This window comes from Gobio gobio (assembly GCF_949357685.1).
Source record: "Gobio gobio genome assembly, chromosome: 13".
NCBI lineage: Eukaryota > Metazoa > Chordata > Actinopteri > Cypriniformes > Gobionidae > Gobio > Gobio gobio.
The window spans coordinates 32,064,966-32,085,682 of record NC_137106.1 but is presented as its reverse complement, the minus strand read 5'-3'; the positions used below and the strand labels follow the sequence as shown (position 1 = coordinate 32,085,682).

The window sequence follows — 20,717 nt, the reverse complement described above, 5'->3', positions numbered from 1 at the left end:
TAATGACAGGAACAAACAGCAGTAGGGCTACACAAACATTCACATCAAGGCTTAATTGTTGCCTGGAACAGCACCAATATACGTGAAGAGGAAGTGAAGCAAAACTAATCATAACCATTTACGGTTTGTCTTTTCAGCAGAATAAGTGCTTAAAAATGGCTTGCAATTTACCAAAATGATAATCAGTGAAAATAAACAAGCACGACATGCTTCTTAACTGATCTGACCTTTAACATTAAAAAGTGTTCCTAAAGAACAACCTCAGATTTTTGGATGGAATAGTTATCCAGTATAAACCCTATTCACGATATGGAAATTTGCCGCTTGGACATTCTGCTATAAATTTCTTTTAAATTCAGTCTAAAAGACGAGGGTAAGTGGATGACTAAATTTTCATTTTTGGGTGAACTATTCCTATAATGCACATGAGAGGATCTAAAGCATCACTCTAGAGTCTCCTCACTGACTTCAAGAACGAGACTCAAGTAGCGACTGTGCAGCTGTCCATTCTACTTACAATGGCTTCACATTTACTTTGCTCTTTAGTCGTGAGCTGAGAGTAAGCCTGTTTAAAGAGCAGAGGGAGATGAGAAATTCTGAGATGATTTTCAGAAAAATGAAACCAATCTTCTCTCATCATCAGAGCAAAGAAGCAGCAGTCGAGACAGAAAAATAAATGTATCAAGTTTGTCTTTAAATTTGGAGGTGCAGGTATTTTTAGAGGTATGAGTTTAAATCTGCCACAGGGTTCAGTCTGTATTAATATCACAGGTGTTGACGGCAGGGGCTGAGACGAAATGAACTGTGGCACTACAGCATGACGGTTGCTCCAATTAAAGAAACATATCACCTGCAACCTATAAGAGAAGTCATACTTTAAAAACTTATTTTAGGCAAAAACTTACAATAAGAATGGAGTGAGCACTTTATAATTAAGAAGTTTACTCGTTTAAAATGGCAGATTCCTCTCAAAGAACAAAAAAAAGCAAATTTTTCTGATTTCAATCCTGTATAACAAAGATTAATGTAATACAGTTTTTTTTATTTAAACTAACTATGATAATAATACACATTTTAAATAATATATTATTTTAAATGAGAATATTTTTTGCATTACAATACAATACTGAGGAGGAAATGTACTTGACTGTAATGAAAATAATGGCAAAAAAAAAGGTCCTAAAATAGGCCTAAATATATTTATTTCAGTTGATTTTTTTGGGTTAAATATGACCCGGACATCATTTTGCATTCAAAATGATTCATTACAAACAACTATTAATTCAACCGCATGCTCGTGACCTGGCAAGTGCAGCATCTAACAGAAATAACACTTAATGCAAGATCATTTCCCAGCGAATGGCTAGGCAAAAATGGAATCAAGTGCAAAAGAAAATATCTTTACCTCGGTTAAACATTTTCATGCATTTCCTTTTTGTCTGAGAAACGTCAGATATGGAAGAGCTGTTACCATGTTTGCATTTGCACATTTGCTTTGTAAAGCCAAGGGTTATCTGTCTGCTTCCTAAAAGCTTTAATTATAGGTCTTAAATGGCCTTCTGGCCTGGGCATTATGTAGTCTGCTGTACAGAGCACAATCGTAATGCTTTGGGAGAAAATGCTTGTGTGACTCCATTAGAGTTAACTATTACAGGCACAGTTATGTAAACCAATGACATTGGAACAGATCCAGTGAGAAACTGGATATTACACCAATGCGTATCGATTGGATAAGCAATCATTAGTAGAAAATGAAGTGCCTCTATTAAGAGCAGAGGCGAGATGCTGCGAAAGTCCTTGGTGGAAATAACTTTCTGAGCTTTCAATGAGTGCTGTCTGTCCTGGCCGTGACCCTTCAAAAGTGAGACTGGAGACTCGTGGGTACAGTTCTATCCTCTACATGCATCATTTCAGAATACTAAAATGCACATAATGTATTTTCTATTAGATGAAATGGGAAACAAATCAAAGTTCATTCAGACAGTAATACATTTAAATGCATTTTGATATCCCTGCTGAACAAAAACGCTTAAACCAGTGGTTTGCTGCTCTCCCACAATGGTCAGGCTGGACTGTTAGTTGGTTTCAAAGGGGTTGTGCAGATTTCAGTTGGTTAAGCTGGAAGACCAGACCAGCTGCCTGTCAAGCCTGTAAACCAGCAAAGCAATTGCCACCAATGGGCCTATGGTACTTGCAGGCTGTTTAAGCAGGGGTTTTGCCAATTTTTTATATTTTTTTAGGTAATATTGGGTGAATATTTATTTGGGTAAACCCAGCCTGATCTGCCGGCGATTTGATTTCGCCCTACAACTCAGTCTGGAAACCTGTACATTCATTTCTACTGCTTCTGTTACACTTTTGCGGAACCAATCACAGACTGGCTTATCCACCTGGCGGGTTTAACACGATGACGGGTAGAGAAGCGATGGATTGATGATCACGCCTCTTGTGGTCTGATTGGTTGAAGGACTATCCAATTGCGTACAGAGTCATTTGAATTACGCTCGTTTATCACGCCTCTTGTGCAGTAGAAAATACATAGAAGTCTCCCCAGACCAATGTTCAATCTTAAATTGAGCTTGGTCTGGTGATAGCCAGACAAACAAACGACCCAATTTTGTATGAAAATGTTTGGGAGCCTGATAAAACATTCAGTAAAAAAAATTTGTTAAAAACATAATTACATATACAATACGGTCATATTGTGCACAGTATACACTACAGTTCAAATTTTTGGGGTCGATAAGAAATTATAATATATGCTTATTTGTTGCTCAAAAAAACATTTATTATTTATGTTGAAAATAGTTGGACTGCATTTTGTCAGGATAATTTGATTAATTGAAAGAACAGCATTTATTTGAAATATAAATCTTTTGTTCCATTATAAATGTCTTCACTGCATCTTTTCCGAATAAAAGTATTAATTTATTTTTTTTAAAACACCTCTTAATGACCTCAAACCTTTGAATGATTGTGTATATTCTATACACAAACAAAAAAGTATGGTAGAGTAATATTCTAAAAATAGCCTAAAAAATATTAACTGAACTAAGTGCGAATACATTACGTACTGCTAATAAAAACCATCACAACCACACTGACACATCATAATCAGTGCAGAAACCCAGCTCACTTAACATACAGAGAAGAACGCCCATTTTTCCTCTAGATCTGTAGGCCACGCCCACTCATTCCACTTTATCGCTGAAGCCTGTTATCAAAAGACCTATGCTGCCATGGAAACCGCAGAGGGCTTCTGCCTCAGTTCATAAACTGATGACACCATTGGTTTCAATAGTACCATCAATTGCTGCCTCCATTTTCTCACCATGATTAAAGGTCGTCAAACTGACGTGTCACTGGCAGGGCCCATAGCACTCTTTTTTTCATTTACTAAAAAAAATGTGGCACTAATGATCGGTGGATTTTCTCTGCAATTATAGGGTCGAACATTCAAACGGTCTTTGACAAAGACTGACATAACGACTAGTGATTCCTGACGTAATCAGTGGCGTGTCAGTTGACACACAGAAATAAAATTAAATAATCATATAAGCAATCTCAAAAGAGAGAGAGAAAAAATTTAAATAGAAAGAAAAAAGACAGACAATCACATGTTCGGTCTGTACAATAAGCTCTATTTTCAGCAACAGGTGCCATGACAACATCAGGTGGTTTATTTTTCACAGCAAAACTGCTGTCCTTAATACCATAATTCAGAATCTATCATTTTAAGTTTGCCCCGCAAGTCATGGTTAAATATCATGGCACTTCCAACAAAGGAATGGCATTTCTTGCACCTTTCCTAAGAGCTTGAGATGGGTAAAAAAAAAATCTCAGAGATAAATATGAAAGGACATACTGTGCTTCCCCCAGAACTGGATTTGGACTGAAACATATTTTTCATTACACAATAATTGCATAAATACAAGTCCTTATTAATAATTAAAAATACAACTATCCTAATATTCTAAAATATTGCGATTCTATTTCATATATAAAATAACACCATTTTAAAAGTTTTCACACCAGATTAACTGTTTTCACACCAGACAGCAGCACAAAGCTGCATGCGTTAAAAGCAAAAATGGTGAAATGTCCCTGTAAGCTTCCTGGCGTTGAATCAATGTACATGCACACAATGTAGTCTCAGCCACAAAACATTATTAATTACACAGCAGATAATAGTGAGTTCATTTAGTGTCATCAGCATGTCATGCAGGCTATATTTTGGGCTCGTCTGCAATTATGCTGTCATTCAAAACAATGCAGTTTTACTGAAGTGTCATATAATTGACTCCTGACCAAAACACTTATTTACATTAAATTGCTGGCTGTTCATTGATACATTTTGGTATGCGGATAGATGACAATTAACATAAGGTATAGGTGACAATATACACAATACACAATAGCCTACATCATGAACTGTTACTGAAACATGAAAACTGCTCCTGATGATCAGAATGAACGCTTCGGTTACTAACGTAACCTCAGTTCCCTAAGATGAGGGAACGAGTATTGCATTTGCTAAACGCTTATGGGGGAAATTCCTTTCCTCGAGATGTTGAAGCAAATTTTTATCCAAAAATACCTTTTACACGCAGTGCAGCTGCACAACTCTCAACAGGAAGCAGCTGCGTGCTGATTGGCTGTGCCGCTGCAACTGCAGCAACCTATAGCCTCTAGTAGAATGGGCTTTGATGCCTAAAGGGCAGCTGAGATCTTTAGACTCATAGGCCAGTGAGATAGCATGACAAGATAACGTGACAAGGTCTGCTTTGTAACCGCGCACCCTCGGGTGCGGCCGCCAAAGCATACAAAGAGCTGTTCAGTTTGCCTGTAAGCAGCGGAACGCTCTATGTATATTCTCAACGCTCTGACAGGACAGAGCAAATTTAGCCTGACGTCGTCATACTCAATTCTAGTCAAAATATGAGTCTGATACTGCTCCGTTGGGCTGTGATTATGGGGCATGTTTCAACCAAACCAGGAAAGACCTCAATTGGATAGACCTACAACCAATCAGAGCAACGGAGCGACGCATAACGTTAGTTATCAAATGTCAACAGAACTCAACTGCACTGTGTTGCCATGTCCGCGGGTTGAAGCGACCCCAATTATGTGATATACAGACCCAGGAATGCAATTTTTAGCTGCCAGCCCTGCCAACATAACACATATTTTACCCCCCAAATGCCTTTTTTCCCGGAGAACACCCCCTGGAAAGCTATTGGGCTTGTTTTTGGCTAGTTTTGAGGAACGTTAGCAATTGGGCGGATTTTGTTGTAAAAACTTGGCAACCCTGTACCTGCACGCACGCTGGAATAAGTAACCTAACGTTAGAAGAAAAAGATTGTAAACGATCTTTGCCGGTGTTGTAAAAAAAGAATTTAAGGATACACAGAGTACTTACCAACACGATCATCATTTCTGAGAGAAATAGTAAAGGTGAATGCATATACGAACAAGTTCTCCGTTTAGGATTAGAACAAACTCAACCCAAGCGCCTTTGGTGACGTGGATGATTACGTTACTGTTGATCATCTGTCCATCATCGTCTAAAGCCCGCCCTGACAATTTCATTGGTCCGAACAGTTTCTGTTCGGGCATAATTACTTCTCTATGGATCAAGTCCAGACCGAACTGCCCGAGTAAAAATGTTGTGGGCGGGGCTAAGTTCGGCTGGCATTCAGGCTAGAGCAAATTAGCATCTTCTTCATCTATCGGTGATGAAAGTGCTGAGAGTGAAATGACCTGTGCTCTGAACGGAGTTGAAAGCACTTTAGGTACATATCCATGTCTTGGTTTGAGGACGACTTTGGAGTCGTTTGGCCCAAATTCCAGACACGAGGCACTCACAGAGAGCGCGTGCAGATCACCCACTCGCTTAACTGACGCGATCGCCAGCAGAAAAGCGGTCTTTAGTGACAGGAGCTTTAAGCTCACCGAATGCAGAGGCTCAAATGCAGAGCTCTTCATGGCATCCAGGACCGTGGACAGGTCCCATATAGGGACTGAAGGGGGGCGAGGTGGGTGAAGCCTTCTAGCCCCTTTAAGGAAGCGAACAATGAGATTGTTCTTTCCTAGTGACAGTCCGTTCACTTGAATGTGATACGCTGCTATAGCAGCCACATAAACTTTGAGCGTGGAGGGGGAACGACCCGCGTCCAGAAAGTCTTGTAAAAATTTAAGCACTTCTGACACTTCACAATCATGTGGGGTCAGACTTCGCGCTTTACACCAGTCCGAAAAGACTGACCATTTGCCTGAATAGAGCCGCCTGGTCGCGGGGGCTCTAGCTTCTGTTATAGTATTCAATACATTTTCAGAGAGGTTCTCATGTACCCGTTGATGGGCCAGACATGAAGCGCCCATAGATCGGGACGGGGATGCCAGATCTGACTCAGTAGTGAGAACCAAGGTTGATTTCTCCAAAGCGGGGCTATTAAAAGCAGAGCGCATTTGCTCTCCCTGATCCTCTCTATGACCTGAGGTAACATTGAGATTGGGGGAAAAGCATAAAGAGGAAGGTTGGGCCATTCGTGGGCCAACGCATCCTTGTGCTTGGAGAAATATATTCGGCATTGAACATTGTCTTGTGAGGCGAAAATATCCACTTTTGCCTCTCCAAACCTGCCCCAAATTGTCTGAATTGCATGTGGGTGAAGAGACCACTCTGCAGGGGACACTTTGCCCCTGGACAGCATGTCCGGACCCAAATTCAGAATGCCTAGCACATGAGTCGCTCTCAGCGAGCTCAGATTGTGCTCTGCCCATATTAGGACTTCTTCCGCCATTGTGTGCAGATCGATAGATTTCAGACCGCCTTGGCGATTTATATAGGCTACCACTGACCTCTGGCTAGGACGGCTTCGGAGGCTCAGGTTTCGACACATTGCTGGGTCGGGGACCTCGACGCTCCGGAGGTCTGCTGCGGCTCGTAGAGCGGGAACGCTGTCCGGGCTTAGAAGCCGCGCGAGGCTGGTGAGCTGATGGCGCCGCATTGGTGGGCTGGGCTGGTCCAGCTTTAGCGTGACGGCTAGCAGAGGAGCTGGAACGCTTAGGCAGGAAATGTCGCATTGCCTGCGAAGCCTTCTGTGCTTCAGTGAAGCGCTCTGTGAACCCAACCACGGAGGGACCAAATAATCCTGAAGGCGACATGGGCGCGTCCAGGAAAGCGGTCTTGTCCGCGTCCTTCATTTCGGTTAGGTTGAGCCACAAATGGCGCTCCAACACCGTCAAGCTGGCCATACATCTGCCGATCGCCTGAGCGTTGGCCTTTGTGGCGCGCAGGGCCAAGTCAGTGGCGCTGCGCAGATCCTTCAGAGCCTTGTATCAGGGACAGACTCATCCAGGGAACGGAGGAGTTTGGCCTGGAAGACCTGAAGCACCGCCATCGAGTGTAGCGCTGACGCCGCCTGGCCGGCGGAGGCGAATGCTCGACCGGCGAGGCTGGAAGTAGTGCGGCAGGCCTTGGAAGGGTGCACAGCCTTTGACTGCCATCCTCTGGCGGAGGGCGGGCAAAGGTGTGCAGCGACGGCTTCCTCGAGGGGAGGAAGGGCCTGGTATCCTTTTTTCTGAGTGCCATCGACCACCGAGGGGGCTGAAGAAAAAGAGGATTTGGCACGAGAAGAAAATGGCGCCTTCCACGACTTTGTTAGTTCCTCGTGGACTTCTGGGAAGAAGGGAGCGGGCCTTTGAGCGGTCGGTTGACGGCGGTTCTCGAAAAACCACTCATCCAGTCGGCTTCTCGTGGGCTCCTCGGGTTGAGACCAATCAATGCCGAGGTCGTCCACGGCCTTCGTGAGCAGGCGCATAAGCTCAGCGTCGACTGAGGTTATGGCGCCGCTGGCAGTCCGCGTCGAAGTGGCGTGCTCCGAGGCGGTATCCGACCACCCGCTTTCGGATGCAGCAAGGGAAAGGCTGTCATCCTCTTCCTCCTCCGGTCCGCCGAAGGAAACAGTAGCAGCCGCCAGGCGAGGGGATCTGTGCTGTTCCTCGACGAACAACACGGGCGATGGCGAGGCACGCGGGGACATGCCCGGCGTGTGCTCGTCAGAGCGCTCCGGGGGCCTCTGGTCGTGACGTTTCTTCTTCCGTGGCTCGAGAGGCTGAGAGCAAGGGACGGGATTCGGGTCGAAACTGGCGAGCCGAGCCCGAAGGGTCTGCAGCGTCAGTTCGTCGCAATCCGGTCAGCCGCCCTGGTTGAGTGCAGCCTGCGTGTGGTCTCGTCCGAGACATGACACGCAGATGATGTGCCGATCCTCGTCCGCGATAAAACCTCTGCACGAGGCGCAGGAACGAGACATTTGAAACAACGTCTCGGCTCTTTTTGAATGTGTAAACACAGAAGGTATTAAAAGGATATGTGCCGGATGGCGCAGCTGGAAGGCAGGCTGAAGGCGGAGAATCCAACGTCCTCAGGCTGCAGAGTTCCGCTGGGTGCGTGTCGACGGCAGGCTTCGATCCGGAGCTCAGCGAGAGCAAGTCGCTGAAGAAGAATTAATCTGACTAACCTTGCGAGACAGGGTCTTATATACCCTTGGCTATGCAAATTCTGTTGCCCCTTGTGGTGGGAATTTAGAAGGACTTGATTGGTCCGTCCCGCCCCGCGGTCTAGCTATAGGTTGCTGCAGTTGCAGCGGCACAGCCAATCAGCACGCAGCTGCTTCCTGCTGAGAGTTGTGCAGCTGCACTGCGTGTAAAAGGTATTTTTGGATAAAAATTTGCTTCAATATCTCGAGGAAAGGAATTTCCCCCATAAGCGTTTAGCAAACGCAATACGAGAGTACTCTCGTAAGGGAACATCATACCTGCATGTAAATCCTTCCCAGCTAACACACGTCGGACCAGTGACATCATAACGTTGCATGCTCTGTTTCTCTTGCGCTTTGATGTGATATACAGCGCACGCTGCCGCATGCACACGTGTAACTAAAGAGTGCGCGCTACGAGCACAGTATAACGGCTGACAGGACAAGAAAGCTTTTTTTCTGAGGTGAGAGTTTTTTTTTTCTGTAACAAGCTACGAAAATGACTACCTGGCTAAATGGGGAAACTGGCTCTCTTTGTCCTTCACTATGCAGCTTGAGCAATCACCCAAGTCACATGACATGCACTTGGAAGACAAAAGTTTGTGTATATTTAGTAAATAATATAATAATATTTAGTAAAAATACAGCTCTTATTAGTTGTTAAAAGTGTACTAATTGCTATTTAAACAAATGTCAATGAAGAAAAAATTTATTTTGTGGCATAAGGTGAAGTGAGAGCTGGGGTGGGGCACCAGGGGGCGGGGTGTGTTCGGTTTAACATGAGAGTATTGCGGTTCGAAACCGTGGGTGGTGTATCGCGGTTTTTCAGTTCGGTTTGAATATCGTTACACCCCTACATTTTAGGCTTAATTTTTATGAACAGAAAGTTCCAAAGTTGAAGAGAAAAAAAAAATATTTCTAATTCTTTGCTGAATAAAAGGTTAATTTCTTTACGCGCACACACACACACACACACACACACACACACACACACACACACACACACACACACACACACACACACACACACACACACACACACACACACACACACACACACACACACACACACACACACACACACACACACACACACACACACACACACACACACACACACACACAAGATACAACTGATGCAAAAAAGTGCTTAAAAAGTGTATAAAATTTTACATAAACTAAAGTGGTAACAGATCACATGTCATTTGAAGACAGCTATTCATAATATGTTTATATCCAAATTTGTAGTTGGACATTCAATCAATTCATCTTTTATTTTTCAAATAAACACGTTCACAAATGAGAACATGAGAGAACTTGGAGGCCAGTAAATGACATGTTTCCTCATTATCAATCCTATTTGATGGCTCAGAGGGCAGCACTGTGTAGCAAATGAAATGGCGATTAATTGAGTCATGCACACCCCTTGTGCTTCACTGCTGTCAGCAATTAAAATAAGCACTTGGCCATTGTGCGTAGCTGTCTTTAAACTCCTTGTTCATCACATACAGTGATGTGCACTCGAGATGCACACTTATTCATTATGTGAAGTGCTGTCATAATTAAGCAAAATGTAAGTGAGCTTGTGTTTGATTGAAAGAGCAAAATAAAAATTATTTATTTTTTTATTTAGCTTGGATACTGGCCTGCCAGTATTCTGTTTTGTGTTGTGCAATTAATATCTACAGAGTGTTTCCTGAGCAATCATTTGAACTCTGTATTTCAAAGTAAAGGTTACCCTTTAGCCAAGCAATGATTCAGTGAACTTCGCATTAAGCAAACCTTTAAACGGTGATGCAAATGCCTCATTGAAGTGTAAAGGCATCATTTTAGGTACATGTGGTTTCTAGAGTTCAGAAGAACATCTCTGACATTTTAATAAAGGCTGAAACTACAATGAATCTTAGTTGAGTTACTTTAGGGAATTACACAATGTTGAGTCAGTCTCACCTTTGTTTGAGTAACGCTGAGGTGGGAGGTCAAAGGGCACAGGGAAGCCCTTGGAGGAGCTGGAGGCCGGAAACACATTCTTCTCCACAGGAAATGTGCTCATGTTCTACAGACAAAAAGAAAGCACATGCAATGTATTAATGCCAAATAGGAATGTGCAAATCTATGTATTTTCAAAATCAACCAGTCGGAGGGATATTTTGGAGTCTGATATTCAATATATAAATGGAAATTATCAACAGATTAATAAGGCTGCATCTCAGAAGTCATATTTTTTTAAATCAATGCTTCAGTATTAGAGTTATAATTAATAAAGTTTTGTTTTATCAGGGGTGTCCAAAATGTGTCTTGGAGGGCCACTGTCCTGCAGAATTCATCTCCAAACCCAATTAAAACACACCTGAACCAACTAATCAAGGTCTTAATAGGCATACTAGAAACTTCCAAGCAGGTGTGTTGAGGAAAGTTGGAGCTTAACTCTGCAGGACAGTGGCCCTCCAGGACAAAGTTTGGACACCCCTGTTTTAAATAGTCACTAACTGACCAGTTGGTTGTCAGATGTAGTAACTGAGACAAATCAGACAATTATTTGTTATATTTAAACAACAATTGGTGAAACTCACTCTGGGCCAGGTACCATTTGTTGAAGGGAAAGATGATGACATTAGCATGTCATTGATCACAGACTGATACCATTTGTTCACTCCAGTGACAAAGTGTGAATAACCACAGACTCTACTCAACAAACTGGTTTTGCCATGTGGTTTGAAGCCACCAAAACATGGATTTCTTACACAAAATGGACAAAATCTTCCATCTCCTTTAACAGAACTCGATATACTTAATGAGTGTTGTTTGTATACATGCAAAATATACAAACATATCTAGTAAGGTATACATGAATGCATATGGTATGACAGAACCAACGGTTAATGTAACCTCACCTATACCGTGCTTGGTGCCTACGAAGTTGTATGAATGATGGTGTATATGATATATAGATATCTGTGCAATATAGTTGTGTTACAAGAATCTTTAATAGTTTCTTCATCGGCCTCCAATAGAGGCCGCACATGCAAATGAGTAAGCTGAAACAAAGAACTATAAAGTCTCCAACAGAGGAATCTTCCCGCTTGGAGATTCAACCTTTCCCATTGGTCAAACGACCCATCGATGACAACTTCCTCCTCCAAACCTTTAAAAGAGAGACACAGATCTCTCACCCTCTCTTCTCCCTCGCGCCTACGGGCTTTCACCTGGCAGGCCACAAAGAAACTGATGGTTTTTCTAGGCGCTGGACTCTTTTCATAACCTCATTCTTCACTTCCATTTTTCTGTTTTCAATCTGTCCAAGGTATGCGTGACTCGTGTGTATGTGTTTGTGTTAGATTAGTTTGTGCTTTAGTTAATACAATCTGTGCACAATGCATCTCTGATTCTGACTCCATGCTGCAAACAAATTGTCCCTTAAATGATCAATTTTGTTACATGCGCCAAGCACTGTAAATGCTAAGGAAGAATAATTTTTCTGTAGCCATGAAAATGATCCTTCTCTTAGAATTAATTAATAATCAATACTGAGTGTTCACCGGATGAACTGGTCGATTGATTGTAATGTTTATGTAGCTAGTAGCTACATCAAATTAATCTCATTAACTAGTTCAAATATTCATAATTAACCATAATGAATTATGAATAATTATAAATATAATATTCTGTCATTAATTACTCACCCTCATGTTATTCCAAACCCGTAAGACCTTTGTTCATCTTCGGAACACAAAGCAAGATATTTAATTTTTGACTCTCACATAGACTGCAACGTTATTACCAATTTCAAGGCCCAGAAAGGTAGTAAAGACATCATTAAAATAAAGTCCATGTGACAAGTGGTTCAACCTTAAAGTTCCTGTAAAGTTCAAATGAAATGTGTTCTGAGTTTGTCACACCACAGAAAAATGTGAAAAATTATTAACCACCCAGCCGTATTTGAATGATAAAAAAGCCAAGCAAATAAAATAGCTTATCAAAATCTTGAAAAATAAGCTGTATAATCTGCTCTCAAACGCTGGGGGCTCAAACCATGGCCTCTCACGGGGAAAGCTGCCATAAGCACACAAGACAACACTCATTGGTGGGCACGTACCGCCGACGATGGCACCAGTTGACGGAGGGACGGGACGGGAGATAGTCGGTTCGGCCCCATTCTGCAGCGGATTATCAGTGAATCCCAGTTGTTTCCGATACAAGTTTATAAAACTATCTGGTGTAAAATGATCACTGCAGAGGCAGGTGTTGCTGGTGATCCTCAGCTCTCCATCAAGGTGACTCTTCACAGAATTAATCCACCTTTTCTTGATATTATCGTTTTTGTTTTGTAAGCTGTTTTGCAAGTTATTGCAACCAGGTAATATGCATTTACATGACAAAGGCACAGTCTTAGTAGCGTGATTCAGCAATACATTTCTAACATTTATAATGTGTTTAGAAAAAAATCTCAGAATTGACTTTACAGGGACTTTAATGTTAAGAAGTGACGAGAATACTTTGTGTGCAAAAACAATTATCTTAATTAAACAATAAAATACTTTATTCAACAATTTCTTCTCTTCTGTGTCAGTCTCTAATGCTGTTCACAATGTAAACTCAGTGCAGCGCTTCTGTGTTCTACATCAAAACAGCAGCTCACTATTGGCCGGCTCCTGCGTCAGCATCAAACGCATGCTCTGTGCCGCTCACGTGAACATTCCGTGTGATTCTCTGATGCTGTTCACGTGAGCGGCACAGAGCATGCGTTATATCTCACAGCATCGGCGAGTTTCTCTGATCGCGTCTTTGATCATTCACACCGTGTGATTGCCACTCACGTGCACAAGCACCGATTTGCCTATGATTTCGGGCATTTGATGGTGATTTCGCAAAACCTGTCGACGAGTCAAAATCGGGCAGTGTGAACTCTGCATAAGCTGGAGTCCGAGTCAAGTCTGAAGTCTTTAAAGGTCCTGTTCTTCGTGATCCCATTTTTCAAACTTTAGTTAGTGTGTAATGTTGCTGTTAGAGCATGTATAATACCTGTACAATTATAAAGCTCAAAGTTCAATGCCAAGCGAGATATTTTATTTAACAGAAGTTCCCTTTCAAAGCCTACAGCAAACGGCCGGTTGGGACTACATCTCTGTACATCCTGCTTTAATTACGTCAGTAGAGCAGTTTGTCGACTAACCTCCGCCCACAAGAGTACGCGAAAAAGGGGGCGTGGTCTTGTTGCTCCCGCGTGGATAAGAGGAAGTGTTGCGTTCGGTTGCGTTTGTATAGTTTGTTTGTCGCCATGTCGTCGAGACGCTGTTATTTTCATCCCGGAGTCAAGTCACCTTTGTTTGGCTTTCCCAGGGACGCTGTACTTAGAGATCATTGAGCGCATGCATCCCCGTTATGGTGAGAGGCGTGACATTTCCGGTAACGTGCGCTCTGCGTGCGCTAAGCTGCTGTCGAATCACAACACGGGAACCGCTGGCACAATCAGAACTCGTTACATGTTTCTGAAGGAGGGACTTCATAGAACAGGGAAATCTTTCAAGCCGTTTTGAGGACAGTGAAAACAGCAGTATACAGATAAGTAAATTGTAAATTGTGTTTTTTTACACGCGAAACATGAACACGTTATATTGCACACTGTAAACACAATCAAAGCTTAAAAAAAAACACGAAAAACGGGACCTTTAAGCTGGAGTCCGAGTCAAGTCTGAAGTCTTTTGTCACACGTCTGAGTCAAGTCTCAAGTCATTTTATGTCTTACAAAAAAAGATGTCATTTTTTTTTAATTATACAAAATATATGACCATTATATAATCTGTTTTGTTTTTAATAAAGGTCCTAAGATGTAAGGGATGCATCCAGACTGTTACGTTGTCCTGGCAACAAGACGAGTAGTAATTTTCCATACATACTGAATGGACACAAGATGGCGCCAGTCACGTTTGTTATACAGCGTTATTATTGACGACAGCCATTATCAGAAAACATCAAACCTCGGAATGTTTCCAGTTGTTTAAAGTCAATAGAAAACTGTACACATGCTGATTGTGATACGTTAAAATATGCGCTTTAAGAAATAAATGGATTAACATTTATCTCTCTCGCGTAGATGCAAATTAGCAAAAAGATTGATAAAAGTAAAATGTTGTGCTAGGTTTAAAGGTTAGATTTTATTCATGTTTTAACAGACCGGCAGTCCAAAAGAGCCACCCAGCTACACCACAGTAAAACAGCTAACGTTAGATGTGACTAACCTTTGTGGATGCGATGTCTAATAAAATGCCGTTCCGGTGTCTTTAATTGTTTTCCACACATTCTTTGCGTCTAGCCGATCTGACATAGTAATAAATCTAAATGTGAGAACATATGGCACGATGGATCCTGTCATGTTTCATGGGACTCTTATGCAGGGCCGTGCAGAGAGTTTGTCAGGGGCAGGGGCTCAAATGTAAAAAAGGGGCAATATGTAAATATATACATATTGTGTGTGTGTGTATATATATATATATATATATATATATATATATATATATATATATATATATATATATGTATATGTGTATGTGTATGTGTATGTGTATGTGTATGTGTATGTGTATATGTATATATATATATATATATATATGTATATGTATATGTATATGTGTATGTGTATGTGTGTATATATATATATATATATATATATATATATATATATATATATATATATATATATATATATATATATATATATATATATATATATATATATATATATATATATATATATATATATATATATATATATATATATGTATATATATCCTTATGCTCATCAAGCCTGCATTTATTTAATCAAAATACAGAAAAAACAGTAGCCTAATATTGTGAAATATTATTACATTGTGTTCTTTTTAACTTTTTATTAATCAAAGAATCTTGAAAAGAGTATCACAGTTTCCATCATTGACATTAAATCCTCATTTTAGAATGATTTCTGAATGATCATGTGACACTGAAGAGTGGAGTAATGATGCTGAAAATACAGCTGTGATCACAGGAATACATTATATTTTAAATTATTTTAAAATAGAAAACCATTATTTTAATATATTTCGCAATATTGCTGTTTTTATCAAATAAATGTAGGCTTGATGAACATAAGAGACTTATTTCATAATGCTGCATAATATTCAAAAATAGTATAATAAAGTCCTTTCACGTAACCATTTCGCCAGTCACTTGGGTTTTGTTAACTTTGATAGTTTCATGAAATAGTAAACGGTGTATCAATATACATAAAAAAGTGAATTTAACACTACTTACCATTAATGCGACTTTTGCTGCTGTGGTTTTGTGCAGGGATTTGTTTGTTGTCTGTTAAAATCCATTTTGTCAGTGATGCAATTTATAAAATGAGCCAAACCGCAGGAAATTGTTCCACAAACGTTAGTTCGTCTGTCCATGTAATTTTCAACCGATTTATGAATAAGAACAGAAAATTACCGCTTCACATCGCCCAATGGAATTTGAACTTGCTTTGCCAGATCACGATTGGTTGGTGTATAGCCTATACATGACAAACGGGCATTGGTGAATTGTGTAATACTTTAAAATATTGTGACAAGTCTCCCGAGCTCTCGTCAGCGTCGCCCTGGCAACGAACAACGATCACCTGCCAGCACTCAGCACGGGCCGGATTGGCACAGCTGCAGGCGATCACCACACCACATAAAGCACCGCACATGGGAACACCAGGCTGAGCACGAACACTCCATGAAGCAGCGCACTAACCTTTCTCTCTCTCTCAGACAGCAGCCTGTGACACTCCGGCCACCCAGACCCTCTGACGTCACCGCGAGTCACCACTGCACCACCGGGAAGAAGGAAGCACCGCGCACCAAAGACTTCACCTCACTGTTTGTTCACCTGCTCACAATAAACCCACCCTCCGGGGGCTTTTCACCTAGCACTGTGTTGCGTGATTCTTCACCCTGCCACAGTGGTGGAGAATGCGGGCAAGAGCGTGAAGAATCACCAACCATCCCCGGACTTTTACTTTTTTTTTTTTTTCCTGTTTCCCCAGTCACTCACGAAAACCCGGAAGTAGGGCGGCGTTCCTCCCCATCATGGAAGACCTGCTCAAATGCTTAACGGAAGTGAGTGCACGTCAGCAACAGATCGCTGAACACCTGGCAGCCCGTCAAGCATCGATAGAAGAAGAGTTCGCCGCCCTCCGCCTCTCCGCTGCCCAACGCGTTCCGCTTCCTGATCCGCGAGTCCGAGCAACCCAGCTGCTACCAAAACTAACGTCTCAAGATGATGTTGAATTATATCTGCAGATGTTCGAGACCACGGCGGTTCGAGAGAGCTGGGAACGAAGCGAGTGGGCGCGGGTCCTGGGACCCCTATTGTCTGGTGAAGCTCAAAGAGCATACTTTTCTCTTCCCGCTGAGTCGGCTGATAATTATGATGAACTTAAGAAGGAAATCCTCGGACGTCTTGGGCTATCCGCCATCTCCGCAGCCCAGCTGTTCCATGAGTGGGAGTTCAAGCCTCGACGCCCAGCCCGCGCCCAAGCCGCAGAACTGTCGCGGCTCACACGTCACTGGTTGCTCGAGGGAACACCCACCGCGGGTCAGGTTGCGGAGCGCGTCACCGTGGACCGGATGCTCCGAGCTCTCCCACCGCCCACCCGGCGGCGGTGGGAATGACAAATCCGGCAACCATCGCCGAGCTCGTTGAAGCCATCAAGTTGGCGGAGGCGGCGATGCACCGTGAGCCTGGGGAGCGAGCGCCGTCCTTCCCTCGGAGGGTGGTCCAGGAGCGACGCACGCCGGAAGGTACCCCGCGACCAGTACACAGGTCAGCGGCTCACGGCCCCGTGGACGAACCGATGCCCACGGAGGAACCGGCCCCGCCAGCACGCGCATGGTTGGCTGGTTGCAGCCTGCATCAGGACCCACCCCGCGGGGCTCCACGAGCGGAGGTAAAAGTGAATGGACGGTCGGTCCTGGCCCTCTTGGATTCCGGGAGCTCGGTCAGTCTCGTCCAAGCCACCGTCCTCCCACCGCAGAAGGCCGTCAAAGCACAGCTCCCGATTACCTGCGTTCACGGCGACACTCGTCATGTTCCGGCCCGCCGAGTGACAATATCAGCGGGCCCTGGCGCCTGGCCAGTGGAGGTTGGCGTGTTGAAAGATCTTCCGGTTCCTGTGCTTCTTGGGCGGGACTGGCCGGGGTTCGAGGAGCTTCTTCGGGCCACCACGCAGCCAGCCAGCCGGGCCGGGAGCCGCCCCCATAGTCGTTGCCGCCGGAAGAGGAGCCACAACACCGCCCTGCTGGCGACAGACAGCGGGAGAGATGGTGAGTCCCCCTCCCCGGTTACTGACGTGTTCTTTGATGTCTTCCAACAGGTCCAGGGAGGGGGCTCGTTCGCGAAGGCCCAGCTGGAAGATGACCGGCTCAAGCATTGCTGGTCGCAGGTCCGGACAGTGGATGGCCACGAGCACCAACCAGCACCCCATCCTCTCCCGCACTTCGTCGTCAGGAACGGCCTGTTGTACTGTGTCGCCCAGCGAAGGGGGGAGGTAAAAGAACTGCTCGTGGTTCCCAAACCAAATGTGGAAATGGTCATGGAGCTAGCCCATAGCCATCCGATGGCCGGCCACCTGGGAACCGCCAACACCATCCAGCGCATCCGGGACCGTTTCCACTGGCCAGGCTTGGATGGAGAAGTGAAGCGGTTCTGCCAAGCCTGTCCCACCTGCCAGAGGACCGCGCCACGAGCACCTCCCCCCAGTCCGCTCATAACGCTGCCCATCATCGGGGTACCTTTCGAGCGAATTGGAATGGACCTGGTGGGGCCGTTGCCGAAGTCTGCCCGTGGACATGAACACATCCTGGTGATTGTCGACTACGCCACCAGGTATCCAGAGGCACTTCCCCTACGGAAAGCCATGGCCAAAAACATCGCCAAGGAACTCTTCCTCCTCTGCACCCGAGTCAGCATCCCAGCGGAGATACTGACGGACCAAGGAACTCCCTTCATGTCCCGGCTAATGGCTGACCTCTGCCGGCTGCTGAAGGTGAAGCAGATCCGGACCACAGTATACCATCCGCAGACAGACGGCTTAGTAGAGCGCTTCAATCAAACCCTCAAGCAGATGCTCCGGCGAGTGGCCGCCGAAGATAAGCGAGACTGGGACCTGATGCTTCCATACGTCCTCTTTGGAGTCCGCGAAGTTCCCCAAGCCTCCTTGGGTTTCACCCCCTTCGAACTACTCTTCGGCCGCCAGCCACGGGGGCTCCTGGATGTGGCCTGGGAACAGCAGCAGCCGGCACCTCTCCGCTCCGCCATCGAACACGTGAGGGAAATGCGTGAGCGGATCGAGAGGGTCATGCCATTAGTCCGGGAACACCTGACGAAGGCCCAGCAGAGCCAACGGCAGCTGTACGACCGGGTGGCTCAACCCCGCGAGTTCCAGCCCGGCGACAGGGTCATGGTGTTGGTCCCCACCTCCGCCTGCAAGTTTCTGGCGACCTGGCAGGGTCCGTTCACGGTCATAGAGCGAGTGGGTCCTGTCAACTACCGGCTGCGCCAGCCAGGCCGGAGGCGTGAAGAGCAGCTATATCATATTAACCTGTTGAAGAGGTGGGTGGGGACCAGAGACCAACTCAGCGCACTGGCCTCTGTCGAGCCCCCGTTCGTGGACGTGGGAACACAGCTGTCGGCCCCCCAGAAGACGGAGCTGGATCATCTGGTCCGTCAGTTCTCTGATGTGTTCTCCACACGTCCCGGGCAGACCAAAGTCATCCAGCACGACATCCGCACACCACCTGGCGTCATTGTGCGGCAGCGGCCCTACCGGGTCCCCGAGGCTCGGAGACAGGCCATCGAGGACGAGGTCGGTGAGATGCTGAAGTCGGGGGTAATCGAGCCATCACGCAGCGCCTGGTCCAGCCCCATCGTCATGGTCCCGAAGCCGGATGGCACCCTCCGCTTCTGTAATGACTTTCGCCGGCTCAACGAGGTCTCGGAGTTCGATGGCTACCCGATGCCCCGAGTGGACGAGCTGCTGGAGCGCCTGGGGAGGGCTCGGTATATTTCGACGCTCGACCTAACGAAAGGTTACTGGCAAGTTCCCCTCACCGACTCCGCCAAGGAGAAGACGGCATTCTCATCACCCAGTGGGCACTGGCAATACCGAGTCCTCCCCTTCGGCCTGCACGGGGCCCCCGCTACGTTCCAGAGGATGATGGACATTCTTCTACGTCCCCACCAAGCGTACGCGGCAGCATACCTCGACGACGTAGTCATCCACTCCGAGACCTGGCAGGACCACCTGGAGCGGTTGCGGAGGGTGCTCCTGGAACTCCGGCGGGCTGGGCTAACCGCCAACCCCCGGAAATGCCATCTCGCCCTCGCCGAGGCTCAGTACCTGGGTTTCCGGGTGGGTAGAGGACTGATCCAGCCCCAGCAGAAGAAGATAGACGCCATCCTGTCGACGCCCCGCCCGGAGACCAAAACCCAGGTACGAGCCTTTTTGGGGTTGGCGGGGTACTATCGCTGTTTTATCCCCGACTTCTCTACCCTAGCATCTCCCCTGACAGACCTGACCAGGAAGGGGTAGCCGGAGAAGGTGCAGTGGGACAGCAGCCTGGACAGGACCTTCCGGAGGATCAAGACCACCCTGACCACGGAGCCGGTCTTGCGGGCGCCCGACTTCAACTGCCCCTTCCTGCTGCAGACGGATGCCTCGGACACGGGCCTGGGGGCGGTCCTTTCCCAGGTCCGCGAAGGTGAAGAGCATCCGGTCACGTACATCAGCCGTAAGCTGACCCCAGCCGAAACCAGGTATGCGGCGGTGGAGAAGGAAGCCCTGGCCATAAAGTGGGCAGTCCTGGAGCTCCGCTACTACCTGCTGGGACGCCGCTTCACCCTGATGACCGACCACGCCCCGCTGCAGTGGATGGCCCGAGCCAAGGACACCAACGCCAGGGTGACGCGGTGGTTCCTGGCGCTCCAGTACTTCCACTTTACGGTGGTACATCGGGCCGGGACGGCCAACTCCAACGCGGACGGACTCTCCAGGCTGTGGTCAGCTTACGCAGGTCTGTCAGGGCGCACTCCCCGCCCACCCCTATGTTCCCCAATGTGTGTGTCTAACTATCGTTACAGGACCAGAGCGACGCTTAGGGGGGGGGAGTGTGA

The 20,717-nt window shown here is 45.6% G+C and overlaps 1 protein-coding gene across 2 annotated transcripts in view; it reads right to left on the bottom strand.

The window, feature by feature from the left end:
• Positions 1–20,717, bottom strand: part of tdp1 (tyrosyl-DNA phosphodiesterase 1) — a 65,139-nt gene that overhangs the window by 4,194 nt on the left and 40,228 nt on the right. For both annotated transcript variants that reach the window (XM_079832945.1, XM_079832946.1), the window contains exon 15: positions 10,491–10,596. In XM_079832945.1, coding sequence (XP_079689071.1) covers positions 10,491–10,596 — 106 coding nt within the window. The remainder of the gene's footprint in view (positions 1–10,490; positions 10,597–20,717) is intronic.